Here is a 20300-nt window from a genome sequence, read left to right on the forward strand (position 1 = left end):
ATTCTCATTTTTTAACGAAATCGGATTCTCAGCTTCAGGTCACCACGACCCTGACTTTTGACCAAGTTACTTCAAAGCTGTGTGCTGATCATGTTTAATGGACCTCTTCCAATTTGGATGTCTCTAGACTCTAGGCCTTAACGTTTTTTTTTCCAGTTATTTATAGGAAACTACGTATTTTCAGGTTGCGTGTCACAACGACCTTGACTTTTGACCTAATGACCTCAAAAGCAATAGGGCTTATCTGCAGGTGATGACCAACTTGTCTACAAAGTTTGAAGTCCTCGTGGTAAAGCCATTTTCAGATATTGATCGAAAACCTACTGTCAACTTGTCTTTTGATCCACTGACCTCAAAATCAATCTGGTTAATCCGCTGGTCATGACCAATACTACAACTAAGTTCTACTAACTACTAAGATGCCTAAGCCAAAGCTTTCATCAGATGTATACCAATTTTTTTACTGAAGGTCACCACAAAATAGGCATTTGACCCACTGACTTAAAATTCATAAGATATTATATCATATCGGAAAACTATTTTCAGCTGACGGTAATCTTAAGGTAACCACGACATTGACCTTTGACCAACTGTCCTCAAAATCAAAAGGCACGATCTGCCTGCATAGTTTAAGAAACCCGGTCCTATACGTTTTTCAGATATTTATCGGAAATCATGAGGACGGACGGATGGATGGACAGACAATCAGATGACTATAAGCCACCCTTTCGGGCACACAAATACCTAAAGCTGTAATACGTATATGGGCGTTGAACATTCACTGTTTATTGTTTTTAGTTATGAGTTAAGTGTGATTGTTTGGATGAATAAGGGAAGTTCTTTTTTTCCAGGAGCATTTAAAGTAATTATAACAAGTTCAATGGTACTTCTTATCAAAATGAGCATTTATGATATTTGAAATATAATTGATATGATATTTCCAAACACATATTAGAACTTCAAGATTTGTTTTAACCGCTTTTGTATAGTAATGATAGCAATATTTATTTATTGATCTTAATTCAACCACAATTATCCTTTATGATTAAAGTCACAGTAATTTATAGTAATGTATACTTATCAAAATGTATATTCTTAACCTTTTTGACATTTTAACCCTCATTTTTACCTATCGCAATAAAAAAATGCCTTTCAACCGAAATAATAGTCTTAAAATAGCGCGCTCAACGCCAATACAAACTCTGATCATCAAGTGGCTTTCAAATTGCAAATATTGGTTTTAAATTATTTTAATATTTTAAATAAGAAATAATTCGTTGAATATTTCCTTAAACAAAACATTTATATTTACACTGTGTTTTAATCAAGTATTTCACTAGAAAGCGTTATATAATTTTGGGGGAATAAGACTATAAGTATCTTCCATGGCCAAGAGTGTAAGATAAATATGTGATAATTCGTGGTTGTCATGGATATGCGCGCAGTGATTCAGATTATGTTAATAGTTAAATCGGTCTTTAAATGGTTCTAAGGAGAGTGAAGAATTATTTATTGAAAGGTGCGTGAAAACTATTTAATGGTGACATTTGAAGCGAGAAATAATTAATTAGCTTTCTAAATATTGCCACAAGACAAGATTTCCATGATGCTACAGACGACAGTCATCAACAAAGGAGGTAATTACAATGTGGTGACCATTTAAAAGGAGTTCCATACGGGCATTTTATCTTCTGGAATTTCTAGCATGGTTAAATTATTGGATCTACTTATCTGAGGTGGGAGAATATAAGTATCTTCCATGGCCGAGAGTGTAAGATAGGTTCTTCCCGACCCGAGCGTAGGGTGTTTTGCGGAAACGAGGTTTACCGAGTTTCCGCAAAACACCCTGCGCGAGGGTCGGGATGAACGTATCTTACACGAGCGGCTATGGTAGATGCTTTTTCTCCCACCTCAGTTAAGCAAAGTTAAGTAAAATTGTTTATATTGCTGGAACTCTTTTGTGCTAAGTGAACATAATTGCGTATGGATCTACTTATCTGAGGTGGAAGAAAAGAATTTCTAGCATGGTTAAATTTTTGGATCTATTTATCTGAGGTGGGAGAAAATGATAGCTTACGTACAGTTCCCAGTCATTGATATTCAAGTTAACATATTTATTAAAAATCAGATTATTTTAAATAATCAAATTATCCTCCAAAACTTTTTCCGAGCTTTGATAAATGGGGTCCGAATTAAGGTTCGTACACCCCGTAGCCTACGAGTTTGAGGAAAAGTTAAAAACATACGTCCTTTGTATCCTAAAGTTTCTCCCTTTTTTATTTAGTTAATACAATTGTTTATACAAAACGGTTATCAAACCAAATTTATAGTCATGTCGGCTGGTCCATTTTAATCACCCGAGTCCTCATGGTACAGCATTGAAACCAATTCGAAACAACTCCTAATCCAATACTTTATTTGCTCGTTCATTAAGAGTAAAAACCAACAGTATGTATTTTTAAGTTTGTTTTAAAACATAAAACAACTTATAAAAAAGAATGTCACCAACTGCGAGTTGAAATATGTACGCCATAACAATAAGTCCAATACGTTATTTGTTTGTTCATTATGAGTAAGAACCAACAGTGTATACTGTAGGTATGAATGTATGTATGCATGCATGTATGTATGTATGTATGTATGTATGTATGTATGTATGTGTGTATGTATGTATGTATGTATGTATGTATACGTATTCTATCCAGGGTACCGTTTCAATAACGATTGGTAAGCTAAGATCGTTTATACCATCCCGGTTTTGAACGTAAATTGCGTTTCATTAAGATTATCGTAAGAACAAATCCCCAAAAAAACTGGTATAGATCTAATTCCTCCCAAAATCATCATTGCTGGCAAAGATACTTTACAGGTTCCCATCCGAAACATGGCCAATGAAATTATTAGCCAAGGATCATTTCCAAATATTCTCAAGCTAGCACAAGTTACTCCTATTTTCAAGAAAGATGACCCCTTTATTGAAAAGAACTATAGACCAGTCAGTATTTTACCATCAATGTCCAAATTATATGAACGGGTTATAAGTGAGCAACTGATAAGTCATTTTTATAAAAATACCCATCCTTTCCTGGCAGCATTCAGAACAAGATTTGGATGTCAAACTACCCTGTTAAGGCTGGTGGAAGACTGAAAAAAGCCCTTGATGAAAACTAATATGTAGGCGCAGTTCTAATGGGATCTCAAAAGCATTCGACTGCCTGCCACATGAGCTCATCTTAAATAAGCTTAATGCATACATACGGTCTCTCAGCCCTAGCATGTAAACTTATGCACAGCTATCTTATCGATCCTGAAAGGCGTACCACATTAGGATCAATTTTAGGGCCTTTAGTTTCAACATCTGCCTAAACGACATCTTCTACTTTATAAATAATGCAGCTTTATATAATTATACAGAGGACAATACACTTTATGTGTGTGATTAAAATCCTGATGTTGTTAAGACCACTCTTAAGAAAAAAGTAACATTTTGATAAGCTGGTTTAATTCCAATCAAATGCAGGCTAACCCTGACAAATTTTAGGCAATTTCAGTTGGCTCAAGGTCTGTTAAAGAAATAAAACAGTTCAATATACTTAATCACACCATAGTTTGTGAAGAGCAAGTGAAAATTTTAGGTGTTGAGGTAGATAGTCTATTAAATGTTGATGCTAAGATTTCTAAAGTGTGAAAAAGCTGCTCAGCAATTGAATATTCTTTATTCAAATACTAAGCAAAATTTTGACAACCAATACTAAGCTTATTATCTTTAAATCTTTTATCACATCCACTTTCAACTACTATCCTGTCGTTTGGCATTTTTGTAGCAAGACCAACACAGAACAATTGGAAAAGATTCAATACAGAGCTTTAAAAATGTTTTTAATGATTACACCTTAACTTACGAAAATCTTCTTCATAGAGTTTAATTGCCAACATTACATTTGAGCAGGGTAAGACTGATCCGCACCTGGACAGGTCCCTCTTGTAAATGTTCAATGTGTAAATAATACCTTTTTGCTTTAAAAATAGAAGAAATTTAGTTCTTTCACTGAATATATTTTATCCTTTGTCATAACGGGAAAGGAGATTTGTTTTCAGTGGGATGGCTTACACCCACTGGACAAGATATGGCATTCAAATACTTATTAAATTAAATTACATGGGCTAATATCTAATTATGATTGTTTCAAATTTATATAACATCTGTCGAACATAAACAACTACTTGTGTTTTTCTTTCGGCAAGTATTTTGTTTAGGTGTTACGACTTTACTATTGCAATTAATATTCAGTTACAGTGATAGGTGTAATATCAAAATAACTTGATAAGTATCATACCTCATCTAAGCAATACTTTCCAAAGATTTTCCTATCAAACTAGATTAATAATAAGTTTTTTACGAACTACACATCGATGAATAAAGCCGTTATTCCCTTGTATATTTTACTACTTACAATCTTGCTACTTCAATGTATATGATTACCCTTTAAGTTATACTGTTGAAACAACCAATTTACAGTGGTACATTAACTAGTGGAAAAGTAGGGTTTGCGACTAAGTTGTCTTATAAAAATAAGACCCTTGATCGATAACCAATGAATAGCACTGCTTATCTTCATTTGGGTCCTTTCGAGTAGATAACGTTGGAATAGAGTCTAGCTCTTATATCGAATAGACCAGTGTTTGGTTCTACAATATGCCCGGCGTTTAACACCGATACACGGGGCCCAATTTTCCGGGGATTGCCCAATTCGGAGTCCCCCAGGTACTACCCACGAAGGCGAACGCCAGGCAAGGGAGCACTAAAACGTCATTGATATGACGCCAGGGTTGATTTTGGGAACCAACTCTCGAAATGCGGACGCTCTGTCAGTTAGCTATCATTCGGCCAATTAATAGATCGAAATATTTCTTAACACACTTACGGCTAACAACAGTGTCGCGTAGAATTCTGGCCGTCTCTTTGTTTGACAAATCCGTTTCGTGTTTCCATTGCTCTAATTTCGTTAGGCGACTCTCCAACTTGTTCAAAACGTCAGTTATACCCGGCGGAACTGTAACGGTTTCATTGCAAGCTTCATTTAAATGAAAATAAACAACCAAACATGCAAAACCTATTTGAAAAGATATTGCCATGTTGAATAATCGGCTATGGAACCAATTATGAATCAAGCACTTAAAGGCTACAGTGTTGTAAAGATAAGGACAAACCATACATGTACCACAAGATAGGCTGTTGGTTGGTTGAACTTCAGCAGATAAATGAACTTATTGACCATTTATTGCCACGTATACATTAAGTAGTCTGAATACGTGGGCCATACATATCTTGCATAGTAGGTTGCATCATCGGCAACCACGGTACTTTCTTCCTTTACATTTCATACATTGCGCTGTGTACCCGACGATGAGTGAGTTGATGCATGGTTTGCATCTGTCTATGTCAAACACAGTTTTTGTTTGTCTTAAAAAAATAAAACTAGCCGTGGCGCCACTTTTCAATATTTATAAGAGTTATAATGTGTTTTTTCCTAAACTTAACATTTGCAGTTAGGATACTTTTGTTCAGTTTACATTTTCCTCTGCAAAACGATAGTTAAAGGTCCTAGCCTCAGTTTAAGATCTAACAATGCCCCTCTAGATATCTGATATAGGGACACAATGTAGGAACAAGTGTGACCAAGCGACCATTCCAAGGCACTATAATAATTCATTATTGCTAAACGAGTTTTTAATAGCTTAGATTGCAAAGTGAAGCTTATTGAATGTATTAATTAGCAGACTGATGTTCATCTTCATTTAGCCTACCGTACAAGTGGTATGCATTAGCTGCATGTAAGGGCATACACTTAAATGCTATAATGTCATTGGTGGTAAAAGTAATTTCAGGGCACGAACTTTTAGGTTATATGTAACCACGGCCCCCAGTTCCGGGATCTAGCGTGGTTACAATTGACTGGTGCATTATAGTACGTGTTTGCGGTTTAGCTAAGTCCAGGTTATGAACTACAAGGCTATTAGTAACTATGCGTACTAATGGTTTCTCAAGTCCAGGTTCTGATTCCTTTAGGCTACAATGCGTACTTCGGGTTGAGCTAAGTCCAGATTACGAACTTCAAGGCTACACAGCATACGTGTGGTTTAGCTGAGTCAAGGACATGAACTTCGCATAATAAAGATGAATAACAATTTTCCGTATTCCACGCCGTGTTATGTAGCAGTTGTTTCCCTTACAGCTCAATGAAGCACTTTTATTGTCCTTCTCCTTCTACTACTTACAGCATGACCGTCAATGCTATAATGTATGTTTGTAGTTAAGCTACATTCTGAGCACAGACTTCAAGGCTTTAATGTGTGTTGCTGGTTTAGATTAGATCAAGACATTAACTTCCAGGCTATATTTTGAGGTGGTGGTGTAGATAAGTCGAGGTCATGAACTTCAAGGCGAGTTGGTGGTTGGGCTAAATTCATGGCATGGAATTCAAGACTACTAGTTTAATGCGGGTTGGAGGTTTAGCAATGTCCACTGCATATTGCCTACAGTGTGTGTTGGTGGCTTAGCTATATAAATTCAGAGCATGAACTACACGATTATGATGTGTGTTTGTATTTATATAAGTCCAGTGTATGAACTTCAAGGCTACGATGTGTGTTTGTAGTTTATCTAGGTCCAGTGTATGAAATTCAAGGCTATTATGTGTGTTTCTGGTTTATCTAGGTCCAGTGTATGAACTTCAAGGCAATGATGTGTGTTTGTAGTTTATCTAAGTCCAGTGTATGAACTTCAGTGCTATAATGTGTGTTTTGAGTTTATCCATGTCCAGTGTATGAACTTCAGTGCTATAATGTGTGTTTGTAGTTTATATAAGTCCAGTGTATGAACTTCAAGGCTACGATGTGTGTTTGTAGTTTATCTAGGTCCAGTGTATGAAATTAAAGGCTATTATGTGTGTTTCTGGTTTATCTAGGTCCAGTGTATGAACTTCAAGGCAATGATGTGTGTTTGTAGTTTATCTATGTCCAGTGTATGAACTTCATTGCTATGATGTGTGTTTGTAGTTTATCTATGTCAAGTGTATGAACTTCATTGCTATGATGTGTGTTTGTAGTTCATATAAGTCCAGTGTATGAACTTCAAGGCTATGATGTGTGTTTGTAGTTTATCTATGTCCTGTGTATGAACTTCATTGCTATGATGAGTGTTTGTAGTTTATCTATGTCCAGTGTATGAACTTCATTGCTATGATGTGTGTTTGTAGTTTATCTATGTCCAGTGTATGAACTTCATTGCTATGATGTGTGTTTGTAGTTTATCTATGTCCAGTGTATGAACTTCAAGGCTATGATGTGTGTTTGTAGTTTATATAAGTCCAGTGTATGAACTTCAAGGCTATGAAGTGTGTTGATAGTTCATATAAGTCCAGTGTATGAACTTCCAACGCTATAATGTTTTCACTTTTCATCTGAGAGTGTTACAGGAGTATATTTTCTTACACATCTTTATTTGGGGACAACACAAGTGCAGCTTTAAAAAGTTATCAGGTATTATTCGCATTTTGTATGTGCTACATGTCTTATAGTAAAAATATAGGAAACATGTATACACACAGGATTTACAACAGGATACATGAATACACAATGTATACACAGGATTTACAATTTGTACAATGACAAATGTATTGAGATTCATGTTAAATGCAGTATATATTTACATACTTAATGAAATTATTAACAATTCAACAGAAAAAGAAAAAAAGTATTTTAAACATTGTAAAAGATTGAAAGTCATTATAGTTTCTATGTGAAGTTGATGTTTTCAAGTATTTCTGTATTATACAAGAAGAAACTATATCTAAAGGTAAACAAAAAGTATAAATTGTAAGTAACATTCAAAACAAAGCAATATATATCTAAATTATATATTGAGCACATGTTGAAATGGATTTCTAATTGTAAACACTGAAAAAAGAGTATTTAAGGTAAAAACTAAACAATGTAAATCAGATAATGAGTATGTACAATGAGCGAGTATTTGTTCACATATCTAATACCAACAATATGCCAATAAGAGATGAACAAATATATGCATGTTGTATAATAAATCTCAAACAATGAATTTCAAAATACTGAGATGATTATTTAAAAAAATAAAGCTAATTGATTAGAGATAAATTGAGACAACTCTAAGGTGATTAAGGTTCAAATAAGAACCTTAGTGCAATAAGTCAATAACTGCCTATAGAAATAAAAGCAGATATTGAGTTTTTGCACTAAGGTGACAAAATAAGAAAACTGTTTAATGCAAGTGGTCTGCTCTTATCTTTTATAAACACAAAATAATTTAAAAAAAAACACAAAAAAACAAAACGTTAACATACATTAAAGTAATGTTTTTTCTTAATGTAAGAAAGTAAAAATAAAATAAAAATGTTAGCTTGAAATGATGTAGAACACAGTTAAAATGGCAATAAGAACTTTCATATGCAGGAACGATCTGAGTGATGAAACTCCGCAGGTTCGGGAATCATTGTCTGAGTAACACACCTCCGAGGTGGACGGGTCAATGTTCAGATTGACAGAACGAGAGTCAGAACCTGAAAATAATATAATTAATGCTGTTATTTCTTTGAACATTAGCGAATTGTTCTTTAATTGCCATTAAAGGTCTACATGATAAAGAGTCAGAATGTAAAAATCATGTTATTCAAGTTTTGAACATTATTTAGCAGGTATGAAAGGATACCTCCACCTAGTTTAAGGTAGCCATCCATCATTAGGATGCACTGATGCGCTAGTGCATTTTATATATAAATATTGAGATTATTTCTCGTACGTCAATTTTATACTGATTAATCATTATATTATTTTTGATTGGATAACATTTTTAAAACACCTATTTTGATATGATACATTTAAAAGGTCACAGAACAAAAATTTACAAGATTATATAGCATTTTTTTATTTTGTTTCTTAAATACCATGATGTCTATATATTAAAGCTCTTGATGAATACTTAACATAAGTTACTATATAATGTGTTGAACTTATAATGACCAATACCATTTTTTATATCAATGTGTCGGAATATGATGGTTCAATGATAATTATATGAGTTCACTTGTCCATAGTGAATAATATTGAATTAACTTGATTTCTTAAAGTATTCAAGTCCATATGAAACATAGTCATAAATGACATACCGGGTATAAGATTTAAACTTTCAGATACCGGTAGTAGATATCAAGGAAAAATATTCAATAATTACACACACTGCATGTAATAAAAGAACAATGACAACTCAAAAGTTGCCACCATCCCCTGCCCTTAAGAAGCAAATACTTACTTGTAAGTGAAAAATACACTGCTTCACTAAGAGCTCCGTCCCCAGCCCTTGAAGTACCAAGCACCCTGCACACATAGACTGTATTCGACTGGAGACCATTGATGATCGCTTCATTCACCTTCCCTACCGTAGTATCTACTGCATTGCGTATATCCTCTTGCACTTTGAATATGCGGATCTGAAGTTTGGAGTGAAGTGGTTACAAACTACGCATAAAGGATCAAACAACTACATAGCAACTTTTCATATATAATAACAGGAGGTTGTTGTTAAATGTATAAGAGGGAAATATGAGGGCATTAGTGAACATTAAATCCAACATTTTGTTCACAATATATTGTGCAATAGTGACATTGAGGCAAAATAAATCCCCGATATGACAATAACAGTCTCAGTTTTATCGAGATTGCTCATTGTCAACAATCGTGAATGAATCACTGTCACTGTCTTTAATCTAAGCTCTAGAAATTTTGGTCCAATTAAAAAGTTTGATAACATCAAAATCAAAGTGATCATACTATTTAAAGTTTGATTGTGGAAAAAGCTACATGTAAAAGATTGTTTTAAGCAAGACTGAGTCTGGTTCCTGCGTAGAAACTAATGTTCTGGTAGAATGAGACAATGTGCCCCTGGTAGGGGTGAGGGCGACATCTATTCCACCATCACACTCTTATCCTCTAGTGTAAAGGACTTACAATGTATCCCTCTAATGACTCTTCCCCTGCGTGGACGCCAACTCCCCGCCAATGCACGCGCACACTGTGTTGACTCACTTCATACACTTTAATGTGGGTCGGGTAATCATGGAGCACTGAAGATAAATAAATAGTAACGGTTTAATTTCTATAGCATTTGGAACATCACCTTTGAAAAATTGGATGCCAAGTCTCATCCATACAACTTATCACAAAAACATACCGGTACTATCTTCCATGTGATGCTGTCAAGCACCTTAGTGCAATAACTCCATATCTGTATATTGAAGTAGAAACACATATTGAGTTCTTGCACTAAACAGACATGCAAATTATACAAAACCACCTTGACACATCTAAAGTCTTAGACAGTCAAAAATCGTAGAAGTTATTCTAAAATATCCAAAACAATAAATCAAAATCATTGTGTTTTTCTTACTGTCATTGTAAGTCTCTCCTCTTCTCCAATTGCCTTTAGTTCCCACACCAGCACCATTTATTACCATGACTCGTGCCAGATACTCCATATTTGAAAACAGTCCAACCAGTTTCACGTGGTCTGTCTGCCCGTACACATCCTTGCTTAAAACCTCCAACACATTCGGGTCTGGTTCTTCATCGTGTTTGGCATTGCCAAACATGTCAGCAAAATACTGTACCTGCAGGCAGAAAAAACACACATGTATTTAAACTCACAAGAAGTACATTTGAAAAATTGAATATGAACAAAAGAAATCTGATTAAAGTTATAGGTATAATTGAACATTGTATAGATTCTGTTTCACATTTACATGGTTGTACATAGCCATTAACAGAAATACAGTTTTGCATTCTTGTTCCAATTTTGATAATATCCACGGTTTAATTATCTGAATGTATTTTCTTTGAGGTTATAAACGACTTTGAGATAATGAATTTTCACTGTACTAAAATAATTTAATTCGATTCGAAACAAAAATTTAAAAAAAAAAAAATTCAAATAGTATAATAAAATATTATGGAGATTTTTTGTTACAATGAAACAATAACAGCTTCTATAAATGCTATAAAATTTTGTTAAAAATTGTAAGAATTCCTGAAGTACTGAGTTAACTTACAAATTTGATTTACATGTATTCATGCATTGTTTACATTTCTATTATAGTATACTTAAAACTGAATTTAATATTGTAGAAAAAAAACTATGTGTTTGTTATTCTAACATTAATTTTAGTACATACAAGTGTATATTTTATGTTTTTATCTTTGCCTGAATTTATTAATTGTTTTATTGATGTGAAATAAATGGTGAAATAATTATCATCAAATATCCAATGTTTGTGTTCTTAACAACGTTAATCAACTGTTATCCTATTACCCACCGCGGTCATTCACACCTTCTTGATCGTGCCTGATAATATTTAAAAACTAAGACAGGGACCGGATGAGACCAGGACCGAGAAAAAGTATCACCCTGGATATTTCCTGGAACTGATTATAATCATGTTCAATTTTTAACCATCTACCGTTACATCCAGTTTATTTATTATCACATATACATTACCCTGTATCCCCTAATTTTGCCCCCGACCGCCTGCCTCGTGTCTGCCACAGACTCCCAGTGGACTATGATGCATGTACCATTGAATGTCTCCATATCTTCCATCCTCACGTCCGCAGCCGGCACTGAAAATGGAGAAGGAATACGTTGATATTGCAAGGGAGTTACGAAATTCAAACAGTCTTTCTGTGCTGCATCATATTAAAGAAAACCTCTGCAAAAAATGGCATTGAAGAGGGTTTATAAAATTCTCAAATTAACCTTCAATGACAATGTCTTATAAGGTATGTGCCACTTCTGTTTAAAATAATTTAGAATACTGGTAGAATCATTTGAAGAAAGCACTGCAAATAACAAAGAATAACATCAAAACATATTGACAGGTTAAAAATTTATACTTTACAAATTGTCTAAAGCATGATGACTTAATCCAGAGAGGGCAAAGTAATGCCTAATGGAGCATTAATTGAGTCCCCCAAAAGTTCCTGTTACCTTATGTACATGATGAAAATAATTATATTGATCAATTTGTATACAAATAGAACCTGATGCACTTACTGGCTTCGGCTGAGTATATGTATTGGACAGTAGAATTAGGTCCCTGAGCCTTGGAATTCCTGGCGGCAACCATTATCTGATACTGAAGGTAGTAATTGTCTACGCCAACTTCTATCACATATTTCCCATCAACAAGGGACAAGGGAGTGTTCCCAATTTCCTGTTGAACAAAGTTTATATGAAAACAATGGCAAGGAGAAGAATGACTTTTGTGATATTTACATATTCTTGGAATACAACCTACATTATCAGCTAATGATATTGCAGATCATTAGATCCTAGGTTTAATCAGAAAGAATTTCAATTATTGCCGGTGTTTCAAGGTCTGCCTACTGCCATTTATCTGATACACACTCCCTGTGTTATATTTTGCGTGGACAATATGTCAGCCAATGAGGTTGTATGTTAAGTCAGTGAGATGATCCATCTTAGTGAAAAGAAGGGCTTGTTTGCCCACTCTGCCTTTTCTTTATCATTAAGATTTTATTTCAGGTCATCTAATTATTATTAAAACTGTAACATTTGTGAGGAAGAATGTGTGTATTGGAATTATATAATTCTTAAAGACCGGGTTAAATATTAAATGTTATTTCTAATACAAAATATATTCACCTGGTTTAAAATTTTGCAGATGGCTTCACAATGCAAAATACATGAATTTCATGTTTAACATGCATCAATAAGTTTGCTTTCAAGTTAACATAAAAACTTCAGCTAAATGGCTCTTCCTTAATGTAGAAATTATGTACATGCAAACACAGACATCTTAATTCTAGCACCATGTATATGTATATATCACGCCTTCAACATAAATGACGCCAACGCCATTGGTCCAGGACTGGTCACACGGTGACCCCATATTTTGCCATATTGGGGCCATCAAATTTATATTGTACCAAAATGGCATCTTTTTTTCCAATTCCAATGAATAAATGAAACAGGTTGCCGGCCTCATATAGACATTACGGGGCTAGTAGGCTTCGCTGTCACCCGATATGGTTTCCATTGCCCCCCATATCGGCTCACCTACTAACCCCATAACTTATAGTATGTATGATGCAGAGTAAATAAGGAGATGAAAGCATATAAAATATAGGATTATAGTTGTTACAGTGTAAGATCTCACTGTATTTCACATAGTGAGCACCTCAAGGTATATTTTACAAAGGGAGTATAAGCCAAAAGTGAAATATTTACTTTTGGTGTTCATTGGATGTATTGACAGATTATAGATGACAAATAAGAGTGATGAAGTGTATACTGATAGACAATCATTAGAAAAATTGTGTCCAAGCCCTGTGTAATAAGAAAAACTAAAAACTACCGGATAGTAAATTATAAAACCAAATCATGTTAAGCATACCCTTTTATAGTCTTTTGCATCATTCATCTTTTTCCAGTAGATTATGTAGTTCAGATTGTCTCCGCAGTGTTCAGCTGGCTCCAGAATCTAACAATTATAAACAAAACCATTAAACGTGGAACATATATAAATTATATGGATAACAAGAAGCTTAGATAGCTTCCAACCCAATATCTGTTTAATGACAGTTATTTGATCCAATTTAAAGCAACAGCAGTAAAATACAGGTAATGTTTAACTAACATTGTATACCAGTATTCTAACCAAGTTTCATTACAACTGAATAAAAACTTTTGAATTTTTAACAGGATTTTTTTTCTCCTAAGATTCTACAAAGTGACCTAGTGTTTGACTTGAGGTGACCCATATCCATACCTTGATCAAGACAACATGCAGACAAGTTTTTAACACGTTTTATAACAATTGGATAAAACTATTAAATTAATGATGGGTATTTTTTCCTCTCTAAGATTTTACCTAGTGACCTAGTGTTTGACCTGAGCTGACCCATATTCATACTTATTCAAGATATCATGCAGACAAGTATTCTGACTAAGTTTTATAACAATTTGATTTCTGCTATTGAAATTATGACATGAAATGGAACAACATTAGTCTTCCTGCCCAGCCACCTGCATGCCAGTTTTTAGCCATTCTATAATCCATAATATTTCATTAAAAAATCTGCCTTAAAACCATATTTTTCACCCTAATAATGAAACAGATTTTTCAGAGCCTCCAACATTGGATATCTTGGCTCATTTTCACCACAAATATTTGGACAAATGAATAAACCTACTGTATGTTTAATGAACTAGTTATGAAACTATAGCACTACAAACAAAGCCAAATATCTGATTATATCATTTGAAAAGATGCAAAACTCAACAGTTATAAAAGCCAGAGTTATGGGACTTGCTACACATGTATATATTGTCTCTGGCAACATGTGAAATTATTTCAGTTGAACACCGTATGAGTAATGGCAAAGATTGAAGCTTTTTATGTTGATGATGACACAGGTTATCACCATACCTTATCCATTTTTCTATTACTGTCAAAGTAATTAACAACAACAATCATGAGAAATACAATCACAGACCTTGTAGCCTATGACAGATAGTCAAACACATCTATAGAGACAAGATGGACTTACATCCCAAATGATCTGGAGTGTGCCAACTTTGCCACCACCACCGCCAACATTTCTAGGGGCAACCACGGGTGCAGATGGCATTAGTTTCACAGAAGCTGGAAGAACAGAGAAAAATACACACCGGTAATAAAATAAAATTATGTGAAGTTGAATTATTATATATGCATGGTCATTAACCTGTGATGTTCCAACTTTGACACCATCATCTCCCACTCTTTTTGAGAGGACCATGGTCGCCATTTCATTAGCTTTACAGATGCTGGGAAGAGGGAAGACATAACAAAACTTAATGCCAAGACCACAAAATAGTATACCATTAAGGTCCTCCATTTGGGATAGCTAACTTTTAATGCCATAAAGATTTCTTGATATTGCCATTAGCTTTACTGAGACTGGAAGTTTTTAAACAAGTTACAATTACTAACATGTATGTAGTTCTTACTACATCATAGCCATGTAGTGTGTAAGGCACTTAACTATATATTTGCAAATGGGTATGTTCCTCAGCACATAGTTCTGCTGTATTAGCCAGAATTTGATGGAGTTTAGTGTTAGTAATTGGATATTTTTTGCATCTTGCCATTTCCGAAATTCAATTAACAAGTTTGTAATGGCACTTAAAACTATCTCATCCAGCAATTTTTCAATTGATAAGAGAATTGATAAGAGCAAATACAGAAAATGAAAGAAACTCATGCAGTACATACTTACTTGTGGGTTTACTTGCTTCTTGCCCCTTTCCAAAGGCATTTGTTGCACGCACCCGGAACCGGTAGTTTGTGTTAGGAATGAGTCCATCCACAGTTGCGGCCCTTTGTGTTCCCCGCTTACCCTGATCAGCCGCTTCACGAGCGGCAATCGACTCAGGGATATCTGAGATGAATAACACATAGATACTAGATAACAATAGTTGAGACTCATGTCCTCATAATACATGAAGATAAAGTTCCTTACATGGTCAGATATAATTTATATATAAACAGTATTATGGTTTGTCCATGTAATACTTTAATGGGTCAAATTGCTACAATATACTTCTTAAATTTAATATTAGAGATTGCCATAAAAGTTAATCCCTTATATTCCAAAAAGTCTTCAAATTTTGAAAAATGGTATGAAAGTGAAACTTACAAATTCCCAATTAATCAATGTGTCAATTCATCTCTAGGTGTCAATGACTTAAACAGAAAGTTTGATTGCTACAGGATAATGATGAGTAGTTAATTATACACAGTTGATATTAATTATTGCGTGTGTACAACAATGATCAAATTTTCCACGTACCTGCGGCAACCACTGTCCACACATTGGGCTTGAAGTTGGACTCTGCCTCTATGTCATAGCCTACAATGGGAGCACCATGCTCTATAGCTACGAACCAGGTCCAGACCAGGGTTACTGAACGGGGAGTTACGGTGTTGTCCAGCACATACACACCCGCAGGCATAAGAGGTGGCCCTAGAATAATAATTATTCATAATGAAACAGTCAATCAACAAATCAAAGCATGGAAATATTCTGCAGATTACCCAGACTAGTTTTGCTCACCATTAGGTAGTAGGCTTATGGCGGCATATGAAAAAAAGACAAAATGTGAAAGGATATTTATAATAGTTTCCAGAGTGCTCACTTTTGAAAAGCCTGTCACAGTTCAAGCAAAGGTCAGGGCATCACATTTATAGTGGTAACCAGTCATGTATTGAAAAAGTGTCTTGTTATTAATCGTACCAGTAAATCATGTATTTGGTGGATTTTAAACATTTTTTCAAATACTCGAGTAGTTAATTAGTACTCAGGTACTCAAACGATGGATCGAGTACTCGGGTACTTGTTGCTATCCGTAGTATTTACTAAACGTCTTCAGGTCTGAGTGACAGACTCAGGCTCAGAAAACTGAAATCTTACATATTTCAATATATATGCTACAACAAAAGATATGTGCCTGATTGTAAAAACATTTACTTTGTTACAGTTACAGCAATGTTTTCCATCTTTGCTTCTATTACAGCATTTTTAAAAAGAAAGTCAAATTTGGCTTTCCTAGTTCGAGCCTCAACCTCAGACACTTAATGTCGATGAATAAGGGCACTGGCCAGGTGAAAGAAATACAATATAAAAAAGCAAGATATTTAATCATGCTGAGTTTTTAATGTGACTTTTTTTTCTCTTTATTGGTTGGCAGTAGGTATAAAACAGTTATCATGCTTTTTTCGGTGACTTCTTTCACTTCATTATCTTATCATGACTTTGTTTGCCCAGATTATGTCACATATACCTATTTTACATTTTTACATTTTAATGAATAAGACAAAGGGACACATACCATTTACCCTGAGCAGTCCACTGCTTGTCTTGGAGTGAATTGTGGTCCGGGCCTCGCATTCATAGCGACCCATATTCTTGTACTGGGCGTTGGTGACGTACAGCCCATTCATGCCCTGAAACATCCAGATATGTTAGGATAAGTTTGAAATCTTGCTCAGGGTGGGGCTTGAACCGAATACCTCCTGACTATGAGGCAGACACCTATACCACTCGACCCCTCTCTCGGTAATAAAATGAAGGTAGATAAGCAGTCTCAAATACTTTTTAAGCCATGTCTTAGAAATGACAGGATACTGCTGGAGAGAGACAGGGTGAAAAGGGTAAGAATGGCACATTGAAAAGTGCTGTGAAAAAAATATAATGAATGTCACAGAAAATTCAGTGATACAAGTATTCGGTTCAAATGCAATGTATGTTAAGTTTGTATGTATTAATATTCATAATAATTATAAGAATAAATCATAACAAAAGGCATTTAAGGCAGAAGGGTGGCCATGCTGGTCTCAATAAAGGCAGAAGATGTTACCAAATAAGGACAGGGTGAGGCACCATTCCACAACTCTTTGGTTAAAAGCCTACAATGGTGTCAAAGAACAAAAGCATTGTGTTTAATTGTTGGACAAATGCCATTTTAAGTTCCTTAATTAATTTAGACATTTAGTCTATTAACTACAAGATCATCATAAAATCAACAACATCTATGCACTGTTCAGTAACACTTACTAAAATTGTACAATGACTATATGTCAACATACAATTCCTGTCACATAGGGAGAGCAGATGTTTCATAACTAACCAGAATATACTCCTTCTGTAACAGGAAGTTGATTGGATGTCCGTTGAACTTCCAGACGTAACTGATATCAAAGTTAACATTTGTTGACGCCTCACAGTACAGGAACGCCGTCCTGTTCACCTGGACGTTTGTCTCGTTCAGTAACCTGCTACGCCAGATGATACCATCTGAAAAGGACGTTCAAATATTCAATGTTGTAAACTACATTTTCTCTTCTTTTTGGTTGTCAATGTGGTATGTATTTTATTTTTTACATGTGTTACAATAGCTTTAGGTTATTAGATTTACATTCAAATATATGCTTAACAAACGGATAACAATATTTATACCAATGGCATAACTGAAATATAATTAAACAAGAAGCAATAGCTCAAAAATGCCAATGATTAAATGATTTTGTCAAGTTAAAAGAGGCGCATCACTCATTAATACGGTGTTAAAGCCTGAGTTATGGTTTTGCTGTAAATGTGCATATTGTTAGTCTTTGTCTATGATGACTGCCACAATACTAACAATACCAAGGCTTTCACATTCTACCTCGGAAAGATGAAAAAAAAACACTACTGAATGTGTACTTATGTCAGAGTACAAATACATATAACCTTAATGACTCTTATACTTACCAACAACTCGAACTTCAGTCGAGTTGGTCGCAGTTCCAAACTGGTTATCTGCCTTGCATGTGTATAAGCCTTGGTCTGACATGGCTATGGAGGTTAAAACGAGCCCGTAAGACGTGTCCATCCCTATACGATCATTCAGGTTACCAGGGGTTAAACCCATGGGGCCTCCATTCTTTATCCAGGTCACCTATTGAGGAAATGAAGCTAAGAGTCAATAATTGTATGTGCAATTGTGTATATATAAATGTGAAGAGGTAGGGTTTTCACTGCCAACAGCATGTACTCAAAACTTCAATGATTGATTTCAATCTTGCTTTTTGCTGAACATCTGAAAATCAAACAATTTATCAATTTGAGAAACATTAGCAATCAAAATCTAAGGTAGAGAAAAACCACAAAGTTCTGACTACGTTTTGAGATATTATTTTGCATTCAGTTAGGTCTGTTGTGAGTCAGAGACAATTCAACCTAGCTTTTATAATTATTTCAGGCTAAAGCAAATTATGTTTTGCTTGAAACCATTTTTTCACATTCAAAATAGCCAACCACTTTATTATTGGTCAATGACCTTCTTTCAGAGTGCAGTCAAGAACTTCACTCCCATATCAATATTTCAAATCATTTATTTTTTTCATTTCTAGAACTTGCACATCAAAGAAAAATGATAAGTCTTACTGTTGGTGTTGGTGCTCCTTCCACACTGCAAGGAATATTGGCATTTCCGCCCAACGGGACCAAAGTCACCTGAGGAAGTGGGTGTCGCTTGAAGTTAGGAGTCAGTGCTGAAAATTCGAACAGGGCTTGTTAAGTGAATCTTAGGATTTATTCAAAAACTTTGTCATTGAATAGTTTAATTTTCATCCAAATATACAATGCAGCACTCAAAAAGTTTAGATTTTGAATGAAATGTAAAAACCTACCTAAAACCTTGAGCTCTCCTAAACTGAAAGTAGTTCCATAGTTGTTTGTAGCGGCGCACTGATACATTCCTTCATCACGTAACTTGTCCACAGAGAGGATGGTGAGTACATTGGCCCTGATTTCAAGAACGCCCGGTATACTATCAATACGAGCACCATTTTTATACCAAGAATATGTTGCCTGAAACATTGACAAAGACAATCATTCTACATGCCAATACCTGAACTTCTTTCTTACAAACACAGATAAGCAATACATTTCATAAAATTTCTTTAAAAGTTATCTCTCTTTTGTCGTCAACTGAACTGAGGGATTGTAAGTCTTAATATACAATACATGAGATTTGAATTCAATTTAATGAAATGTAGAGTGTTTTTTTATTTTTTTAATTAAAATTATCTCTGACAGTAAGTACATGGACTTACAGGTGAACTAGAGATTTTTTTCAATTTTTTCTGACATTTTTTGAGAATAGAATTCTTCTTTTACCTTAGGTCTAGCAACAGCCATGCAGTGCCAGTCAAATCTCATTCCCACATCCAGGAACTTGTTGCCAATCGGGTAGGGGAAATACGGCTTGGCTAGAAAAGAGACAATAAGCTCATTACAAATTATAACAGCAATACAATTACATACTGTGGCACTCAATGTTGGAACCAATGATATTACCCGTTTTGGTATTCTATTTTTCAAGTACATGTACTATATATGATGAAAGCAAGTGATTTAAAATCTGTCCATACAAGAGAAAGTTACAGCCCTGACACGACCACCTTTACTCTATGGCCTTATATGCAGCATTCCATGGAAAACAAACACAAAGTGAGACCTTGACCTTAGAGGAAGGGACACGCGCCATGCACATGAAACATTGTCTTGGATTGTTAAACAAATGTGGCAAGTTATTTTAAAATCTGTTCATACTCGAGAAATTTACAGTCCGGACATGAGAAATTGTGCTGGACGCACATACAGAAAGT

The 20300-nt window shown here is 34.8% G+C and overlaps 1 protein-coding gene across 7 annotated transcripts in view; it reads right to left on the reverse strand.

The window, feature by feature from the left end:
* Nucleotides 1-7481: 7481 nt before the first annotated feature.
* LOC128203488 (contactin-like) overlaps nt 7482-20300 on the reverse strand; it is a 48220-nt gene continuing 35401 nt past the window's right edge. For all 7 annotated transcript variants that reach the window (XM_052904921.1, XM_052904918.1, XM_052904917.1 and 4 more), the window contains 16 exons: nt 19810-19901; nt 19320-19500; nt 19075-19181; nt 18400-18586; nt 17777-17943; nt 16979-17093; nt 15940-16113; nt 15367-15528; nt 14656-14750; nt 13500-13586; nt 12137-12296; nt 11582-11703; nt 10478-10697; nt 10039-10154; nt 9344-9521; nt 7482-8594 (listed from right to left, as the gene is read on the reverse strand). In XM_052904921.1, the coding sequence (XP_052760881.1) occupies nt 8431-8594; nt 9344-9521; nt 10039-10154; nt 10478-10697; nt 11582-11703; nt 12137-12296; nt 13500-13586; nt 14656-14750; nt 15367-15528; nt 15940-16113; nt 16979-17093; nt 17777-17943; nt 18400-18586; nt 19075-19181; nt 19320-19500; nt 19810-19901 (2327 nt within the window). In that variant the 3' untranslated portion in view covers nt 7482-8430. The remainder of the gene's footprint in view (nt 8595-9343; nt 9522-10038; nt 10155-10477; nt 10698-11581; nt 11704-12136; nt 12297-13499; nt 13587-14655; nt 14751-15366; nt 15529-15939; nt 16114-16978; nt 17094-17776; nt 17944-18399; nt 18587-19074; nt 19182-19319; nt 19501-19809; nt 19902-20300) is intronic.

The sequence above is a fragment of the Mya arenaria genome, chromosome 9 (assembly GCF_026914265.1).
Source record: "Mya arenaria isolate MELC-2E11 chromosome 9, ASM2691426v1".
In the NCBI taxonomy this organism is placed as follows: domain Eukaryota; kingdom Metazoa; phylum Mollusca; class Bivalvia; order Myida; family Myidae; genus Mya; species Mya arenaria.